Below are 13966 nucleotides of genomic sequence, written 5' to 3'. Positions count from 1 at the left end.
CTGTCAGTACATACGAGTCTTCTCAGTTTTCTCTGAATTCATTCTTCCAGATATATCCATTTTCCTTCCCACCCATATCTTTCCCCCTTCTTCCAATTCTTGAAGTATAAAACAACAAGTATAATACTGTTGTTCCTAAATGGGATATGGCAAACTCCTCCCTAGTATCTCATCCCTGTATGTTTCAGAACCAAAGTGCCCCTACGTGGTCACCACTCCCGTATATGAGAGAAGGGCTTGCCTTTGCTTTTGTATTTGTATCCCCACCCTATAGCCCAATGCTTGTCAGGGGGCAAATGCTTAAGAAGTGACTTTTAATTCATTCATTCATTATATCCATATACCATAATTTGTCTATCCACTCATCAGTTGTTGAGTATTCAATTTGTTTTCAGTTCTTTTCTATGTCAAAAAATTTTACTATAAGTATTTTTTTTAATTTTTTTTTTAACCTTTCCCTCTGTCTTTGACATCTTTGGGGTATATGCCTAGTTCTTATATAGCCTGGTCAAAGAATATACACAGTTTGATAATTTCTTGATTATGGTTCCAAATTGCTTTCAAATTTATAGCAAGATCAATAATGTATTAATGTATGGGTGCTCCCCCCAAAAATTTCATTTTCCTTTTTTATCCCCGTCTAGTTACCATTTATAATGTATTCTTCCTTCAGGTTCTTATTCTCAGGAATCATGGTCTAGTATCAGTTGGAGAAACTGTTGAAGAGGCTTTCTACTATATACATAATCTTGTGGTAGCTTGTGAGATCCAGGTAAATAATGAGCACTTTATTTTAATCCATGTTTTACTTAGAAGTTTCCAGTAGAAGAGAAGTTACAACATGGGAATATTTGAGTATTTATTTCACAAAACTAGGGGACAGTTTAGTGTCCTTGCTGAAATTAAGCTCATAATATTGGAAATTTAAATGAACAAAGCCAATAATACAGAGTTCTTCACATAAAAGTTACTTATTAAATATTTTTTGAATGAATGAATGCTTTATGACTTTTTATTGTACAAGTGCCACCATCTTGACAGTTTTTCCCCAATTATCCTAGCACAGAAGTAATCTGTCTTCTGAAACTTAACACATTCTACTTCATATTAATAGTAATTTCTGTTTTCATATATATTTTTTCCTCCTAGACTATAGAGCACATGATGGAGATCATGCCTTAATCATTTTTCTGTATACCTTGTCATCAGACTTAGTGTAATGCATTACACATAGGCCACATCACTTAACATTTGTTAAATCATTCTTTGTATTCCACATAACACCTGACATAGTCTCTTTAAAATAGCACGTTTAAATGTTTATTGAATGAATGAACAAAATCTGGAATAGTAAATATAAAAAGTTTGCCATCCAACAAGTGGCTACAAAAAAGGCATACCTCATACATATTTTATAAGGATTTTGTTTTCTTATATTTGGCATCAAATCTGATTGTTCAAGCTCACTAAAGTTCAAGGTTACTTTTTGGTGACTAGTCCTTTAAATTTTGTATTATTATTTTGTGAATTTAAAAGATCTTTGATTTGGTCAGCCCAGGGTATCTCCTCCCAGAAGCACATAAACCATTTTTATGCTTTCGTGACTTACTATGACAAAAAAAATCCTTCACTTGATGAATGTCAGAGAAGGAGCCTTACCACACTTAACTAGAATGTTATTTAAACAATAGTCCATTACTCCAAGCCTTTCTAGAATGGTAGAGCATGCCATTTTACACTGAGTATAAGTTTTAAGAATTCAGTCACCTGAATGAACTGTTGAACAGTGGAGTAGGACTTTAGTTTATAATTACCTCTTTATGCTTAGTGAGTTACTTGCTTTCTTAAAATCCAATAATAGAAGAACATAGAATGCCTGGCTTAGAATCAGGAAGATTCAAATCCTACTCTAATAGTTCCCACTTATGTGATCATCATAAATTATTTAACTTCTATTTGACTTTTATACAGAATTATAGATAAATCTGAATTGGTGAGAAGGAGTTACTATATTGAGTTCTTTGCACTGATGAATCATAGATATTTCACTATTCAGCTAATTCTCTTGATTTAATACAAATCAAACTATTGATTTGATTTTTTCTTTTTTGGTGTTCAGGTTCGAACACTGGCCAGTGCAGGAGGACCTGATAATTTGGTCCTGTTAGATCCTGGAAAATACAAAGCTAAATCTCGTTCCCCTGAGTCTCCAGTAGGAGAGGGAACTGGATCACATCCCAAATGGCAGATTGGAGAACAGGAATTTGAAGCCCTCATGAGAATGCTTGATAATTTGGTAAGACAAATATTAACTCTATTCTCTTTTTTTTCAAAAGCACAAACTGTCACACTAGTGAATTGTTTTTCTTGTTGTTTTTTTTGATGAGACAATTGGAGTTAAGTGATTTGCCCAGGGTCACACAGCTAGGAAATGTTAAGTATTTGAGGCTAGATTTAAACTCAGATTCTCCTGACTTCAGAGCTGGTGCTCTATCCACTGTGTCACCTAGCTGCTCCTTGCTTTTCTTTTTTTTTAGAATGTAGCACAAAAGTGCAGCAAGTCAAGTACAGTATTTCAAAAATGTCTTAATGTGCTGTATCTTAAATAAGCAGTTCTTAACCTTTTTGGTCTTAAGATTTCCCCCCCACACACATATATATATGTATGTATGTATATATTTACATCTATATCTATATAGCTATATATCGCAATCTCTCCATGATCCCAAGGGGCTTTTGTTCATATAGGTTATATCTATTAACATTTTCCTTATTAGAAGTTCAAACTTAGACATTTTTTAAATCTTCATTTTAAAATTGTAAATTTAATATTTAACATTCTATGAAAAATAAGTATATATTCTAAAACATAAGAAGTTAAGTCATTATGTGATTTAGCCCTATCTAGACTTCATAGACTTTCAAAGAAAAAAAGTCTTGACTTATTTATAAAATGTGAATGACTTTAATATCTTATATGTATGTACAAGTCTTGTGATAATTAAACAAATATATTAATTTTTTCAGTTGAGATAATTCATGGCTTTGTGGAAAGAGCACTGAATTTAGTACCAGAAAGTATAATTTGAATAGGCTTAATCACTAATCTGTGATCAGGTGACTTTTCTGATTCCCAGTCCCTTATGTGAAAATGAATAATAATATTTTCTATGTCTATAGCATTGTTATGTGTATCAGATAATATGTGTAAAGCACTTTATAAATTTGAACTACTTTTGTGATTAATATAAATAATAACATACCACACTACCTCTGACTTGATTAGAGCCTGTTAGAATATAAAATTAAGATTTTTTACATGATATTTTCACCAACATTTTAATCTCTCTCAAAATATGGCAAATTATTATCAATTGAGTCTGTGAATTGAAGGAATAGAAATGGGATTGAAGTAAGTAGGGAGTGGCTGTCCTAATGACACTTTCTATGAAGCCAAGAATTATTGTAATTCCTTACTGTAGTATCAGCTGAGGCACCTGAAACATATTTGTGCATGCCTCTGTAAATTTCTCTGTAGTAGCATCTCACGCTTTCAAAAACTTTATATTCTTGACCATTTAGCATCTTTCCTCTCTCCCCTATTCCCCACACTTCTTCAGACGGCTGAATACCCTGGCTACTCTATTAATAATATGCCATTGGTGTAATCTGTATATACTATACAAATGTACTGAAATTTGGGAAGAAATCATTCTTAAAATTTGAATTATTAGAACTACATACAAATTTTCTATTTCCACTCTTCACCCATGTTTTCTTGGTCATGTTTATAACTAAATGTTTGAGAGAAATTTTCAGGGGAATTTTAATTTTTCAATTCAGTTCAATAAACATTTCTTAAACACCTGTTACTTACTGTAAGCACTGTGTTAAGCACTATGGATACAAATAAGAAAACATTCCTGTTCTCAAAGAGCTTACAGTATAATGAAGGAAGACAACCCACCAAAGGAAACTGAAAATGAGGAGGGTGGCACCAAGAAGTACCTAGTGCAAGGACTTGATGAAACCAAAAAAAATAAAGAGCCTGCTGTAAAAGCAGGCTTTGGAAGAAGCCCTTCACCCTCTCTCTAATCACAGGCAACTGAAAGAGCTATGAAAATGCTGAGTTTCAAAAACTGGTATTCAGCTCAGAATCTTGTTTTAGTTCTACCCCCAAAATTTGAGGCCACATACACAGTGGCTAGAGTCAGTCTACAAGTGTGGAAGATTTGGGTTCAATCTCAGCTCAGACACATCCTGATCGAATTACTCCAGACTAGCTACTTACCCTCTAAGTGCCCCAGGCAACTTTCCAAGATTGTTATAGAAGAAGTGCCTGCATGAATTGGTAAAGGAAATTTTCTTACCTGGGAGTTTTTTACACCTAAGAAATCCCAGGTCTGTTCCCTTTTCGAGGCCTTTCCCAAGATTACTGCAGCTTTTAAGGAAAAAAATCAGATTTACAAAAATAATTATAATTTGTTTCCATTTACATTTTAAGTTGATAGTTATAATTTATATTGTTATAATGAATAAGTCTAATAGAAATAGATTTTGTGAAATACACAGTATTGATTCTTTCTATCCATTTTTATCCTTAGGGTTATAGAACTGGCTACCCATATCGATGCCCTGCTTTGAGAGAGAAATCCAAAAAATACAGTGATGTTGAGGTTCCTGCTAGTGTCACAGGTTACTCCTTTGCTAGTGACGGTGACTCAGGCACTTGCTCCCCTCTCAGACACAGTTTTCAGAAACAACAGCGAGAGAAGACAAGATGGCTGAATTCTGGCAGAGGTGATGATGCTTCTGAAGAAGGGCAGAATGGAAGCAGTCCCAAGTCGAAGACTAAGGTGTGGACGAACATTACACACGATCACGTGAAACCCTTGCTGCAGTCTCTCTCGTCCGGTGTCTGCGTGCCAAGCTGTATTACCAACTGCTTGGTCTGTGCCTACCTTACTGTTCATAGTTAGATGATGTAGAGCAACTTGGGTGGCTGAAAGTTTGGAGGCTTTGGGAATCAAAAACGTTTCTAACCTTGATTAAAACTAAAACGACTGCATTAACCTTCTTTTAATCTGGCAGAGTAAACTTCTCACATTGGTTTAATATTGGAGAACTAATGCTTCAGATAGGTTGGACCAAATGACCTTTGAATTTCTTTCTAACTCAGATTCTGTGATTCTAATACTGTCTGCTTGAAACTGCTTAAGATGCAGAACTTTTGCTTGCTTACTTTAGTAATATAGCTTGACTCGGTAGTGTAAAATATCAAATCACTTAAATGAATCAAATTTGAATACTTCCACATTTCAAGTCAATTTATATTTGCCTCAGGACTATAAATACTGCATGCACGGAAAGGTCTTGCACCTTTATATTATTAGACCAGAATTTTAGTACCCCAAGTCAATTTCAGTGATTTGGTTAAGTAATTCCACTAGACTAGTCTTATGTTAATAAGATCTTAGTGCTTTCTTAAGCAGTTTTTTTTTTAATGTAATATTGATGTCTTCTTAGCTTTAATTTTTCTACAATCTGTTAACATTTCTCTGTATCCCAAAGCCTCTAAATGTTCACAACCAGCTGCCTCCTGCATGAACTGTTGCATGTAAGTAGATGGCCATAAGTGATAAGTCTCTCCTCCAGTCCCAGCTGGGTGCGGCATGACTAAAGTGCAGCTCAGGCCATCAGCAGGCACTAATCGAAAGATACTGCAACTGGTGATTTTGTTGTTATTGTTATTAATGCTATTTGAAGTTTAAAATATGTATTAAGAGATATTCCAAAGTAATGGTATTACTGTGCTTTAGCACCCCAAGGCCTCCCTCTCCCCTACCACCAGTCTCAAAAACTTCTTTGATTTTTCATTTGATAGCCTACACATTTCCTACATTAAAATGCAAATAGAAATTTGCATGTCTATAAGGACTGTAAGCACTCCTGGAGGCTTATATGAGGGAACTGATGTTTGGAATGAACCCAGATGCATGATCAGCTCTACAGGGTTCCATGGAGATGTAAAACAGTTGACTTTAAATAGTCAAATTACATCTTTCAGTTCTCCTCTTTATGGCTGTTTGACATTATAATTTTGTTTAAAAAAAAAAAGTTTAAGTTTCTCTAGATCGTTTTGGATTTTTTTTTTTCTATTGGTGAAACTGTTTTTTAGGAAACTTATGTACTCTTAAGCAAAAGAGTTGAATCTTGTAAGCCCTGAAAAAAGTAGAGAAATTCTTTGTGTATGTGGTGAGTGGGCTTCTTACTTCTTTTTCCTTTGAATTTTCTATTTTATTTAAATGGTTTTACTTGCTTAAATGAGGTTAATACTTCTTTTTATTTGAAAGTGGGATAAGATTATTTCTTTTAATTTTTACCCAAATGTTATAATATATTTCTCTAATACTTGGCTACTTAAAAGTACATCCAGCTATAGCTTTAAGTTTTATTTATGTTGGCTTAAAAACAATGTAATTAAAATCCCTTGTTACCTATAATTAATTGGCATACATTTGAAAAAAGACCTTGTTAAGCAATTAAATTAACTTTGTCTTTATATTATTGTGGATTGAGATACAAATCATACAGTGTCCCAGGTTGGTGTATTTTAATTTATAATACTTGTTCTTAATTTTTCAAGCAGTTTCAGGCTTCTGAGGTTGTTGTTTTAATGTTTTAACTAAAAAAAATTATCTTTAATAAAATGCTGGAGTTATATTTATCTGAGAAGATAATCATCAGTGAGTATTCCACAGCTCCATATTCATTCCATATTTTCCTTTTTGGTGGCTAAGCATTTTTAGCATTTTGTTGCTTCTTCTAAAGTCTTAATGGCTTACAGCTATCTTCTTGTCTCCTGAAAATACTCAGAAAGACAAAGCATTTGCTCAGGAAAATAGGCTTGTTTTAATATTCAGTGCTGTTTAGGCTCAAGCATTACAGTTTTTCTTTTTTGAAATGTACTGGATTAGAAAACAAGAGAAAATGTGGACCAAAAAGCCATCCACATACCTGCTGCACTGATAAATAAAACAGCCTTTAACAAGGGTCTCATGAAATGCTTAAAGTTTCAGTTTGGGATTTTTAAAATAACACTTGAAACTATTAAGTTAAATGAAATATTTGACATCACCAAACTCTTCCACAAGGTAGCTACTGTATAAGTGTTCATACAGTAATTTTCTTGGGTTGAAGTAATTATGCAGTCAATACATTCTGATTCTGTAGTTTCTTTTAATGCAAAACTTTGGTGATGCCCACTCTTGCCTCGCAGTTCAGAATCATTCACTACACCTGGTTAGTAACATCACATTGCTTTTCATTCTACTGTCATCTTATGCTTTAAGTTTGCTTTAATGTTTGTTAATTATCAGAGCGGTGAATCAATGATCGCTGTTAAAATGCTAGCATTCACTTTTAAGTGACATTGCAAAGAAAATTTAAGCTTTTTTCTAGCATAAGCCTTTTTTATTGTGCCTATGTTTTAGACAAGTTTTGAAAATGCATTTCTTGACAAGTCACAATTTTGACTTTAAAACATATACTTTTTTTAAACAGATTCTTAACTTCCTTCTATATTGTTTGATGCAGGAAGAAGTTTGAGGGTGATGGGAATTGAGAAATAAAATGTAATCATTGGTTCAGTTCTCTATCTGTTATGTATAGTGCATGAAGAGATGCAATGTAAATTTGCTGCTGTGGATATCATTTACCATTATAGCAATCCTGACTTTTCAACTATTCTTGATATTACAGTGGACTAAAGAGGATGGACCTAGAACTTCCACCTCTGCTGTCCCTAACCTGTTTGTTCCATTGAACACTAATCCTAAAGAGGTCCAGGAAATGAGGAACAAGGTGTGTATTTTTTTGTCCATTTTAATTGCTGTTATTATTTTGTTGAAGCTAATATATCATAAATGTTACTGGAGTTTTTGGTTTGTTTGTTTGTTTTTGTTGATGCCAGTATTTCTAGCATCTTCCCTTTATAAGACAATTTTCAGCAAGGCTAACGGATAAGAAGATAGCAACCATTGTTCTCCTAAATAGCAATCCTTAAGTTAGTATCTTCAGAATGGATTAAAAACTTTTAATTCAAAGTAAAATCAACTACTTGCCAAGATGCAAAATTAAAAGCTACAGAACTATAGTTTTTTTTGTTTATAAATACAATTTAAGCTGCTCCACAATCTGCCTTCAACCTACCTTTCCAGTTTTATAGTATATTCAGCATTCTAGCCAAACTAAATAACTCACTGTCATCTGAAAACATCCTTTTGCCTTTTCTCACCTCCATATCTTTGTTTATAATGTTCTCTTGTACAAGTATATCTGTCAGAACATTGTTTTTTATATTACCATTATTATTGTTAATTATCCCAAGCTCCCATCATAACATTAACTGATTTTTCTGATGCACAAATTGGGATACACAAAGGATTCTGTGTGTATTGTTCTGAATAATTTTCTGAGATTATCCTGAAATTATAATTTTATTAATCCTATGCCACTAATTGCTCTCTCCCAGGCTCCTCCCCCATCATGTTGTTTTTACCCAACGTCATATTTTCATAGAAGCATTTCATGGCAAGGGCTGTTATTGTACTTAGAATTCCTTCATCCCATTTCCATATGTTAAAATTCTTCCCATCCTTGAAGATTTTCTCTATGAAGCCTTCCTTTAGCTGGTAGTAATTTTTCCTTCTTTTGAATTCATATTGCTTTGGTTCAGTATTCTCTATTTTAATTTATTTATATTTCTTCTATTAATCTAATATATATTTTATTTAATAAATTGTTAAGTCTAGAAGGGACCTTAGAAAATGGAAAAAGCAGAAAGGAATTTGTAAGAGCTATTTTAATTTCTCATTTATGGATGAAGGAATTGAGGTTGCAGAAGTTAAGATTATGTCTGTGTGCAGTAATACCCATAACCAGATTGGGTATACCGATTATCAGTCACTCATGGAACCCAAAATAGCAACTTGAATATAGGAGTTCAATAAATGATAAATGAATGAAAGATAACTTAAATGACTTTATTTATCAATATTTGTTATATTATAGTGATATAAGCAGATAGAAAATATTTTCTTCATGTTCCTAATGAGTTTGTCAGTGAAGGTCTTTGTCAAATCATGAAAAACCTCTAATACTCCAGCACAATTTTTACTTTATTAAGCCCACTTACATAACTTTAAACCACCTAAAGGTTGAATATGTTATAAATCTCAGAATCTGTTATAAATCTCAGAATAGTATTGAACATAATAAAATGGTTAAGAGCTCTGTAGCTTCAAAGATTCACTTATGGCATTTGTTCCATTTTCTGTGGTGTGAGGCAGAGGAGGAGAAAAATGAACCTGAAGTCAGGTAGGCTACGGATACAAAAGAATCATAAATTACATTATTGACATAGATTTCATTCTACCTTTCATATGTATTTGTTCTTATTTCCTCCCTCCCCCTACTTACAGATCCGAGAGCAAAATTTACAGGATATCAAAACTGCTGGCCCTCAATCACAGGTTCTTTGTGGTGTAGTAATGGACAGGAGTCTTGTACAGGTGAGAACTCAGACTGTCTTCAGCATTAATGTAATGTCTTTATAATTTTAATCAGTTATAAGATTATTCTGTGGCAAAGAATAACTTTACCAGGTAAGTATCAGAGGCAACCCTGTTATTTTTAAACATTAAAATATATTGAAAAAAATATTCTAGTTTTTTTTAGTTGAATAGATCAAGCATGATAGTAGAGTATGCTGTGTGAAGTGTTGCTCAGTATAATGCATGCAGTAAAAAGCAGTTGTCATTCTTTAGAAACCTAGATGGATTTATGTCATCTAGATTTTTCACATGTTTTAACTTTGTAATGTATAAAATGCTATGAGTGATATTTTCTGATGCCTGTCTGAAAATTAATGCTGCTAAAATGTAATTGCTTTAAGAAGGAGTGATAGTTTAAATATATACTGCTGATATAAATGCACTTCTGAAGTTTCTAATCTTGATAATCAGCACTACCAATAGTTGAAAATACTTGCAAAAGTATCTGCCAATATACCTAGATATTCAACCTAGTGCATTTAAATTATGACATGTTAGGATCCATGAGATTGATAGATGTGGGGAGGTTGGGGTTTTTTGTGTGTGTTTTATGAAAAGATTTGATTGGTTGTATAAAATAGTTTAGTGCTTTTCTGCATGTGATCTCCTCCCTGTAGCTGTTTAGACCTATATTGACTATGTTTTCTGCTGCATGCTTTTAATTGGCACCATAATGTGCTCTTGATTAAAATTATGAAGATCAGGCTTGGTTTGCTCTGTTTACTCAGTTTACTGTTGCAGGATGCTCCCCTCTCTGACTGTACGGAAACTATTGAAGGGCTCGATCTCACAGAGCAGGCCTTTAGTCCCGCTAAATCTCTCTCTGTTAGAAAGGTACTTACTGCCCTGTCATTAACTACCTACAAGTATACTGTTGTTGTTCAACCTTCCCTTTCCCTAATTTATTTTCCCTATTAGCTGTTGTTTATCTAAAAAAAAAAAAAATATATATATATATATATATATTGATATTAGATGGACTTATTAAATGATACATAAGGTTCTGTTCTGTGTATTCTATGTCTTGATTAAAATATTGGTGTGAGTTATTATATTTTTCAACATTTTTTCTAGATTTGAAATGTGATATAAATTTTTGTATGCCATTCCTACAGTTCTGCATGTAATTTGGCTATTGCATGGTAGGATTTGGGGGTGGGGTGGAGGGTTGGGAGTATGATCTTGAAAATATTTAACAGTGTTTACTTTAAAAGGAATCTACTATAGACTAGCTTAGTCTCAGGATTAGTTACTTCTCCAAAATTGTGTCAGACTCCTAAAGAGACATCAAGAGAAAATAAGCAATAGATTTCTCTTCTCCAATAAGTGACTGATTTCTCTATATAGCTCTTGGCAATGTATAGCTTAGATAAAAGCATCATAAGTAGACAAGTCCTGTGAAACTTCAGTCAGCTTGGAACATGGCTGTGAACTTTTACCCATTTTTTGCTCAAAACTGCAACATTCTAAAAGTTCATCAAATTGGAAGAAGTGGAAAGAGAATCAGCAGGATAAAGACATAGCATGCCATGCCCTATTGCTAATAAAGTTAGCCTTTGAAAGAAACCCTAGACAGGATATTTTATGTGTTCCTTGAAATCCAGAATTTTAATTTCTCACTTAATTTTCATGGGGAAAATTAATTTTCATACAGTATTTTCTGTAGGACACACCTTTTCAGTGTGTGATAAAGATTTAGCTCCCAAAATGAGAATTGTTGCTGGAGTTAGAAATGTTATATTTGTCTTTGGATTTAGTTATCTTGGAATGTTAAACAGTTGAGTTTCTAGAATATTCTGAACTGAAAGAGGTTTCATGGATTAAATCTTCAAATTCCTAGCTTAGTAATTGCATTCAATTCCTGTCAGAAGGAAATCTGTGAGATCCCATCTCTGTTTCATCAATTATAAATGTTAAAAATAGGATTAAGCTGTAATTTTAGAGAAGCATCAGTGCAGGTACATTTCCAATAATGCAGATTGCAACCTCCTCTGCCCCAGTGGATAGCTCCATAAATTATAGTGGCCAGAAAAATTCATTTCTGTGCAGCCAGATTTTTGATAGTGATCCTTCCAACATAGATATAATCTAAGACCCCAGATCACTATTTTTGAGCATTTCTAGCTTGGGATTCCCTGCCAAGACTTGGACTTGACTTGCACAGCATTAGAATCATAAATTGTCACTCCCCCACAAGGAGGCGGCAGAGTAGAAGTGAAGGCAGAGTGAAGGCTGTCTTCTATCTATTCTAAGTTATAGGAAAAGATATGTGACAATGATTTCTGTATGGAAACCCAATTTGTAAAATGATGGAGTTTGCAAAGGTAACTTAGATGATATTTATTTAGGCTTATAGAATATACTTCATATTACTTCTTTTGGAGGAACTTTTTTTTCTTGATGCTATAGAGCAGAAAATACATATCTTCTCTCATCATATACTTATTATCTATCTTATTGGTTACTTTTTTTGGCTGCATTTTAAGGATATTCACTGATATAGTTAACCATATGATTTGTTTGCCATCTACAAAGAGTTCTTTCTTGATGTCCAAATTTGCTCATTTTGTGGATAGAAAGACCTTAATTTCAACATTGTAGAATGAATTCATTGCCATACTACTTGTATACAAGATATTTTGTTAAGGAAGCTAAAAAAAATTAACTTTTAAAGAAAATTCTGCCCTCTAAATACTCCAGATATTAATGAAAGAAAAATATATCTTTTTACCTTTGCTTTGCATGACTAATATATCTAAATCAAAATTATGCCTAGAAAATTCTTGCAATTTTATATAGTATCTCATTTAAAAACTGATTCCATTTAGAGTGACATTGATTTAAATGAAGAATTTGTTTATTACTAATTCCAAACTAAAAGTTTTCTTTTGTCCTGTAGATTTTCTTATACAATTCTTGCATATTCTTTTCTAAATATTTCTTACAAATAATACTTTTATGTTTGTGTCTTTTGGTTCCCTTCTCCCTTGTCCTCTCTCCCTTACTATAAACTATTTTATTTTTATCATGAAAAGAAACCTTCGCCTAAGATGTCCTTAAAAGTAGCATTTAACCAAATGGTCCACTTTACTATAACCTAACAGTCTTAAAACACAAATTCTGTGACTTCTTTTGATCTTCTTCTCCTTCATCACGTGACTTGTCCAGGGTCACACAGCTCTAGTTGTCTGAGGCCAGATTTGAAATCTGGTCATTCTGACTCTGGGGCCAGTGATCTATCTATTATATTACATAGCTGCCCCTTAACTGTCTTCTTAATGAATATCAGTCAACAAAAATTTATTAAACATTTACTATAAATATGCCAGGCAGTGGGTAAGAACTTAGGAATAATCAGGGAAAAAAAAAAAAAAGACAAAAACAGTCTCTGTCTTCAGGAAACCTATATTCTAATGGCAAAACAAACATGAAAGTAATAGGTATGTAGAAGATTTATTTGCGAACACAGAAAGTAATCTGAGAGACATACTTGTTCTGCCAAATAATTATTATTTAATAAATAATATTAATTTAATAAAATACATAGTGATGTATGAATGTGGGCTTCTGAGCATCTGAGAATTTAGATGCTCAATACATAAACAATTGTCCTCTTTCCCTACTTTTATTGATGATAGCCTGTGCATGACAAAAGAAAATACAGTCTTCTAAAAGTGTAGTCTTCCTCAAAACACTTTCAAAAGGAAAATTTGGGGGAGGTATAAAGGGTGCAAAAAATTATAGAATGTTAGAATTGAAATAACTCAGAAATCTTTTATCTGGCACATTTCTGAACTGAAATCTTCTCTGAAATATCCCTAGCAAATGGTCTTCTTAAAGACTTCTGGTGATGGACAGTTTGCCAAAATTAGGCATTGTGCTTTTGAACAGTTGTAATTGTTGGGAAGAAAAATTAATTCTGGAATCTGCCTTTGCAACTGAGCAAGTCACTTAATCTCTCTGTACCTCAGATTCCTCATTTGTAAATGGAATTGGATTCAATGACCTCTAGTCTCTGATACTATGATTTATGAACTTTAACTCACTGTTCCAGAAAATAGAATTCATTTTTTACATATCAGTCCTTCAGGTGCCAGGACATGGCTATAACTTTCTCTTATCTTTTTTTTAGCAGGCAATATATCCCATTATTTCAACTGGACTTTTAGTGAAATAGCTTCAAATCCCCCATCCCTTTAAATTATCTTTAGCATCAACTTTAATTTATCATTGCCTTTTTAAAAATATGTTGGCCAAATCACATCCAGAGAGAGAACTATGGAGACTGAATGTGAATCAAAGCATAGTATTTTCACCTTTTTGTTTGTTTCTGTTTTTCTTATTTTTTTTCC

The 13966-nt window shown here is 33.1% G+C and overlaps 1 protein-coding gene across 16 annotated transcripts in view; it reads left to right on the top strand.

The window, feature by feature from the left end:
- The window catches only part of ADD1 (adducin 1), a 99971-nt gene that overhangs the window by 70723 nt on the left and 15282 nt on the right, over window positions 1–13966 (top strand). For 6 of the 16 annotated variants that reach the window (XM_074272405.1, XM_074272412.1, XM_074272401.1 and 3 more), the window contains exons 8-13: window positions 674–772; window positions 2120–2296; window positions 4605–4949; window positions 7762–7863; window positions 9483–9572; window positions 10356–10448. In XM_074272405.1, coding sequence (XP_074128506.1) covers window positions 674–772; window positions 2120–2296; window positions 4605–4949; window positions 7762–7863; window positions 9483–9572; window positions 10356–10448 — 906 coding nt within the window. The remainder of the gene's footprint in view (window positions 1–673; window positions 773–2119; window positions 2297–4604; window positions 4950–7761; window positions 7864–9482; window positions 9573–10355; window positions 10449–13966) is intronic. The other 10 variants (XM_074272408.1, XM_074272414.1, XM_074272404.1 and 7 more) reach the window with 3 other exon arrangements.

Source organism: Sminthopsis crassicaudata, chromosome 6 (genome assembly GCF_048593235.1).
Source record: "Sminthopsis crassicaudata isolate SCR6 chromosome 6, ASM4859323v1, whole genome shotgun sequence".
In the NCBI taxonomy this organism is placed as follows: Eukaryota; Metazoa; Chordata; class Mammalia; order Dasyuromorphia; family Dasyuridae; genus Sminthopsis; species Sminthopsis crassicaudata.
This window is presented reverse-complemented; position numbering and strand designations above follow the sequence as displayed.